The sequence below is a fragment of the Corylus avellana genome, chromosome ca3 (genome assembly GCF_901000735.1).
Source record: "Corylus avellana chromosome ca3, CavTom2PMs-1.0".
Classification (NCBI taxonomy): domain Eukaryota; kingdom Viridiplantae; phylum Streptophyta; class Magnoliopsida; order Fagales; family Betulaceae; genus Corylus; species Corylus avellana.
In genome coordinates this window covers 36829622-36836496 of record NC_081543.1, presented here as the reverse complement: position 1 = coordinate 36836496, position 6875 = coordinate 36829622, and the positions used below count along the sequence as shown (strand labels likewise).

The following is a 6875-nucleotide window of genomic DNA, read 5'->3' as shown; positions in this document are numbered from 1 at the left end:
TTATCCTATCTAAAACACCTCACAAGATGCTTTCTTCTCGACAAACTCCCAAAACTACCCCTTATACACAACATGACCGAACTGCCCTCCACGCTGACTAAACTGTCCAATTCTACCTAGAGCCCAAGAAGCCGGCAATCTGGACTGTTTCGGTAAATCCTAATTAAATAAAATACCGGTCAACCGTCTCTCCAGTCGCCTCCCTGTTAGTTAAGACCACCAAACATATATACCAAAAAAGTTGCTCACATTTCACAAAGAAAGACGATGAGAAAACCATTAGAAGCTTCCAGCTTCCATGATCATGGCCAAGTTTCTTCACCAAGCTGCTAGAAATATGAACAAGCTTTGCAGAAAAGTTGTTCGCATCAACGTCCGGTGGAGCATACTCCAAAGGGTGTCGATTATTCGAAAGTTTTTTCGATTCATTTGGGACAGGATTCTTGTCTGTTCCGTAGGAGACTCAACCCGGTACCGGAGGTTGTCCCGCCGCCGGTCGTTTCTGCCGCCGGAGGCGATAGAGGCAGCCATGGGATCTTTGGATGATGAGTCATCATCGGCTTGTAGTGGGTATGACTCGGATTCCGATTTGGTCACCTTGAAGATCAGCTTGTTGGGTGATTGCCAGATTGGAAAAACAAGCTTTGTGGTACATGAAATTTTATTATTTTATTCTGATTTTTTCTGCAATTAATAATTCATTTATTTATTTATTTATTTTTTTTTTTTTTGAAGATAAAATATGTAGGAGATGAGCAGGAGAAGAGAAGCTTGCAGATGGCAGGATTAAACTTGATGGATAAGACTTTATCTGTTCAAGGTGCCAGGATTTCATTTAACATATGGGATGTGGGAGGTGGGTTTATATTAATTTTGGTAATTAATTATAATTAATTTAATTTTTCCTCCGATTATATAAGAAATTTATGGGTAAATTCTTCCATAGGCGACCATGGATCACTCGACCATGTTCCTGTTGCTTGTAAAGATGCAGTAGCAATTTTGTTTATGTTTGATCTTACAAGTCGGAGTACACTAAACAGGTGTGGTTTTTAATTTCTGTATATTATTTGAATAATGAATCATGTTTATATTTATTGAAACTTAATCGGGTTTTTAATTTCTGTGCATTTTATTTTGCAGTGTTATTGGGTGGTATAGTCAAGCAAGAAAGTGGAATCAGGTACTAATTAATTAATTAATTGCAATTAATTCTAAATAAGCTGTTACTATCAGTTATTAAAATTTGATGCAAATGCTTTTAATTAGCACAGTTACTCCATTGATGTTGATGAGGCATTCATTGATTTATGTTTTATGCTAATAATTGAAATTTTATTATGAATAAAGTGACTGTTTAAGTAAAAGACATATAATAATTATCATTTATTTTATGTCATGTCAAATTCATATTTTTCCCATTAAGAACATTAATTGATTTCAAACTTGATTCTTGCCCTGCAAAATATGTTGGTATGATTTATCCAGCTTCCTTTTTCTTGAGTGAGTGGAGCCCCAATGATATTATATTTATCTAATGAGCGACCCTACTATGATAATACTCTTTTTGTAGCCTTTAATTACTATATGACACATCATCAATTTTAAAAAAATGTAAAAAATAAAAGTGAGAACAATCACACCAAATCAGAGAAAAAAAAATCCGTAGCAGTAAGACCCAGGTTAGACCCATGCCGTGGGTCTCGCCGAACTCACGGGTCTAGTTGGCGGTGAACACCTCAAAGCCCGCATGCCGTGACCCGCCTCAAAACCAGCTTATAATGTCTCAAAACTTATTTATAATGCTCAAAAACCCATTTCTAATGCCTCAAAACATATTTCTAATACCTCGAAATTCGTTTTTTGATTCAAAACTAAAACTAAGAAGTGGAACGTTCATCTTTTAGGAATTTTATCACCTTAAAATCTAGTGTATTTTGGTCCAAATTATTTTTGTGGACTTTTTATGTTTTTGCTTATGTGTCGGTTATTAATCGATGGCTGTAAAATAGGTGTTATTAACTTATTAGGATGGTCTTGATAAAAGGTTTTCTCTTATCTAATTTATTAATTTATTTTTGTTATATGTAGACGGCAATTCCCATAATAATAGGAACAAAATTTGATGATTTTGTTAGACTTCCCCCGGATTTGCAATGGACGATCGTGACTCAGGTAATTATAAGTGACTCCACCCATCATGTTTCTCTTGAATTGAATTTGATAAAAAATGGAAGAAAAAAAAGAAGAAGAAAGAGATTGTTTTGTTAGAATATTAATTAAATGCTTAAGGCTTAGTTTGATTTTGTGATTTTTTTTTATTTTTAAATGGACGACTTAAAAAATATAAATTTAAAAAAATATTGTTTGGACTTTTGATAAAATCACGATTTGACCTTTATAATAACATTTTAGCCTTTAAATTATACGATTTTGAAAAATACACACTCCCAAATAAGACACTTTTGTAATTATTAGTTTAAAAACACACTTTTGCCTTAAAAACTACACGACCAAATGGACTTTAAGTTCACTTATTTAATTATTTTTCCCCACTTAAACTCTTTCAGATAAAGAATAATTTAACATGGTATTTAGAACAGATGTTTTGAGTTTGACTTCTGTCTTCACAAAATTTTGTGCCTGGCGTGCATCACTGTTGATGCACGCCAGGCGTGGTGAATATCTTTACCCTCACAAATTTATTTATTATTTCAATTAAATATTTAATGGATTAAAGGAAGAATTCCATATAATAGTGTTAACCAAACAATAGAACAGCTTTAATATTATGGCAGATAATATGTTCACCTCATAATCTATATCGTTGCTGGGCCTCGCTGGCATATGCAGCAAGTTGAAGAATGTCGAGGATAATTTATGGGGACTTTAAAGTCTTCCTCTGTCAATCTTTGAAAATGGACATGTGCCAAAATCCTAAATAATTCTCTCTCCGCGTTAAAGAGAGAGCACAGGGGGCCACATGTTTGTCAAAGGCTGGAATAGAATTTAAGGATAACATTTTGAGAAAAAAAAGAAGATTTTTATTTGTTGGACCTAGACTTGGGTTGTATATATTGACTGGTAAATTTTAATATATTTATATAAATTTCCGTCTTTTACGGAGATGATAAATTATAAATTATGAGTATTAATTTGTGTTTGTGTATTGAATTTAAGTCGTGTTAAAGTATGGATATAAGACTATATAGGTCAATTATAACTTGATCAACTTAATTGAACGAAACTTTAACTTTTTAATTTTATATTAAGTTTGTGTTGAATTTATATTATATTATGTGTCGAATTCAAATTATATGAAAATATGTATATAAAATTATATATGTTAATTATAACTCAATTTATTTATGGAGTCTACTTCTGCACGCATGCAGGCTAGGGCATATGCAAGGGCAATGAAAGCGACCCTGTTCTTCTCGAGCGCCACCCACAACATAAATGTGAACAAGATTTTCAAATTCATCATGGCCAAGCTGTTTAACTTGCCGTGGACGGTAGAGAGAAATCTGACTGCTGGAGAGCCCATCATTGACTTCTGAGGTGTTTTTTTTCTCCACTGATTTCTTATTCACGTGTACAAAGCTGAAGAAAATAAAAATATTTTAAAAATGCGTTTGATCCCAGCAGATTGACTCCATTTTCTGGTTTTCTTTTATGTTTTTTAAAAAATTCTAGTTTCTACTTCTACAGTGTAAGAAAGGAATGGAATGAGATATTTGTTCCCTCTAACAGTACTGATTCTATCAATGGTTGTAGCAGTACACATGCTTTTACATGCAGAGAAATACAAAGATCAGAGAATGCTTTTTACATCTTCTTTTCCTAGTGGAGGGGGCACCCAATGCCATAAGAACATAAAAACAAGAACAAATATCTTGATAAATCTAAAGGAAATTAAAGAGAAAAAAACAAGGAATAATTCGATCTATATGTACTTGAAAGGCATGCAACAATTTATAAACAAACATACTAATGCTCACACAAAAGATTAAGACAGGAAGTAGGATAAAAGGTTCCCTCTGTTTATAGAAAGTTGACCAGTTAAAGCAACTGGCTAAATGTTTGAAAGCCAGCAAATTCAAAAGTTTTACGAGAAATTAATAGAGATTATTGTGTTCTTATTTCAAATTTCTCTTATACAAATAGCTAATAGGGGCTGCTCCATTTATTAAAATGTAGTAGCCAATAGGAGCAGCAGAAGAAGCAGAGAGTCCTCTGTTTTAATAGATAGATATCTGCAGATTTGGTGAGGCTTTTGGGAACGTCTGCAGCACTTGAGCTCTCTCATGGTATGCTTGGACATTTCCACCATTTTCTTCACCTTCCTTTGATACAGTAATGTGTAGGTGTTCCAGGACATGACCAGAGCGGATCAAATAGCGCAGGAAGGGAAGTTCATGCCTTGTTCCCCTGAAGCCTTCAACCTCCACAACAGTAAGAGTGTTGAAGCACTCGAAGGGTAAGGAGTTGAAGGGGGGGAACTTCTTCTCCCAGAAGTTATCGGGCCCCAGCGGAAATGGGGGCGCGTAATCCTATAAAACAAACAAAATAAGGAAAAATCATATCTGGGGTTTTTACTTTCAAGGCAAAAGTGTATGTGTTTTTTGAAAAACCCTCGCTAATAATAATACTCACAGGAAACACTCTTCCGGGGCCTATTTGGATTGTGAGAGTCTCCAAACAAGGACTACTGCGCAGGAAGAAGCATATTCCAAAAAATTCATGTTCATGCAGAGCAGCCTTCAATGTTAAGTGCGTTAAGTTCAGGGGAAAATCCATCTTGAATGGTTCATCTCCACAGGGAATAACCTACAAATTGTGAAGATAAGGAGAATAGTTGTTAGTTTCCACTTTCCACTTTCAAGTTTCTGTTTATCTTTTTCTTTGGCTTCTTTTAATATGGGGGGTGGAAATTTAGGCCTCGTAATTTTTCGACAAAAACTCAACATGAAATTGAAGAATTAAGATTAAGGAGTTTGACCCGTTTAATTAAATAAGTCATGTTAGGGTTGACTTACATCATTCGCCTATGTTAAGAAGTAGTATGAAGACCAGCCGATTGAAGTACCTCTTGGAAATGTATATCAAAATATTTTTATAACTTTTCCCCCGCATCAAAATTCCTGATTCCTTCAGGAGAAGATGTTTATGCATTTGAATTCAATCTTCACATAAAATCAAAATTTGGAGGAAATTCACTCGAATTCATGGTGCCTAGAAATGTTGTGCATATATACAAGTCAAGTACTCCAAATGCTGATTAATAAAAAAAAAAAAAAAAATCTGATATATATATATATATATATATATATATATATAAAGAAGTTGAATTGGTAAAAAGTTAAAGGAATTAATGATATATACCTGAAGCATGTAACTGAAAGTTCAAGAGGTAAAATTGAAAAATTTTTAAATTTGAGAAGGTCTTCTTAAAATTTGTAGTAATTCAAGAGTTTAAAATAAAGTTTTTTCTATTTTTAAATACGAATTTAAGTATGTTGTCTATTTCACTTTCTATTTTCTTTAAATATTATTTTTAATCATTTTTTGCATACCTCCACCTTATGTTGTGATTCTTCTTTTGGTGGGATATGGCCTTGATCATGAGCTTTCAACGCGATCAAGTGGTACTACATGGAGGTGACGCACGATGCCATGAGCTTAGATCTTCAATCTACTACTTCTTCTTTTTTTTTCTTCTTTTTATTTTTTTATTTTTTATATTTTTATGTATTTTTTATTTATCTCAGGTTTATTTATCGAAGGGACCTAGGGCTGACAATTTTGATATGACCCACGAACTCGACACAAACACGACATAAAGTTACCGAGTTTGAGTTTACCCTAAAAGGGTTTGGGTCATAAACGGGTCAACCCGTTTATTTTGTGTGTGGTAGATCAATCTGTAAGTGACCCACCAGACACGTTTATAATTATTAAAAAAAAAAAAAAAACTAAAGGACGGAGGACCTCCTAAACCTAAAACATTTTTCCCTCTCCAGCTCTCCTCACACTCTCAAGCCGTGCCCACCCCTCTTCTTTCTCCATCACTCTTTGATTTTCCCCTCTTTCTCCCTCTCGATGACTCACTATCTTCGCTTGCCCCTCGCCACTCTCTCTCTCTCTTCGCACATCGCTCTCTGTCTCCACCCGTTGCCGACGTCGCACTCTGCCGCTCTCCCCCTCTCTTTCTCACGCCGCCGACATCGCACTTTGCCGAGGTTCAGCTCAAGTTATGTTCCGAGAGTGGAGAAGACTACCAAATTCTTTTGCTAAAGGCTAACTCTAACACGAGTCACACTTGGCTTTAGATATGTTTTTATTATAAGTGGAAGTGGAGTCAGCGCATTGTGATTGCTTATGGGAGTTTGTATGTATAATAAGTGTAGTCATGGATCGATGATCTCTATTTGAACTATTTTCTACCATTGTTTGTTTTTGTTTTTTTTTTCAGATAAAAAATAATTTAACATGGTATTTGGAACAGATGTTTTGAGTTTAACCTCTGTCTCCTCAATTTACTAATTATTTTAATTAAATATTTCACGTGTTAATGAAAGAATTCATTATAATAGTGTCAACCAAACAATAGAACCCCTTTAATATTATGGGATAATATGTTCACCTCGTAATCTATATCGTTGCTGGGCCTTGCTGGCATATGCAGCAAGTTGAAGAATATCAAGGATAATTTATGAGGACTTTAAAGTCTTCCTCTGTCAATCTTTGAAAATGGACATGTGCCAAAATCCTAGATAATTCTCTCACCGCGTTAGAGAGAGGGCACAGGGGCCACATGTTTGTCAAAGCCTGGAATAGAATTTAAGGATAACATTTTGAGATAAAAAACAAAA

The 6875-nt window shown here is 34.5% G+C and overlaps 2 protein-coding genes across 2 annotated transcripts; one reads left to right on the top strand and one right to left on the bottom strand.

Annotated features, from left to right (window-relative positions):
* The first annotated feature begins 200 nt into the window (after window positions 1-200).
* Window positions 201-3829, top strand: LOC132175584 (septum-promoting GTP-binding protein 1). Its single transcript, XM_059587561.1, has 6 exons — window positions 201-649; window positions 736-856; window positions 947-1043; window positions 1144-1183; window positions 2092-2175; window positions 3396-3829. The coding sequence occupies exons 1-6, from the start codon at window positions 299-301 to the stop codon at window positions 3558-3560; spliced, it is 858 nt and encodes a 285-aa protein (XP_059443544.1). The 5' UTR covers window positions 201-298; the 3' UTR covers window positions 3561-3829.
* A 253-nt stretch (window positions 3830-4082) lies between these two features.
* On the bottom strand, window positions 4083-4866 carry LOC132173340 (uncharacterized). Its single transcript, XM_059584814.1, has 2 exons — window positions 4657-4866; window positions 4083-4553 (listed from the first exon to the last, which is right to left on the bottom strand). Exons 1-2 carry the CDS (start codon window positions 4798-4800, stop codon window positions 4242-4244), a joined length of 456 nt encoding a protein of 151 aa, XP_059440797.1. The 5' UTR covers window positions 4801-4866; the 3' UTR covers window positions 4083-4241.
* Window positions 4867-6875: the final 2009 nt, after the last annotated feature.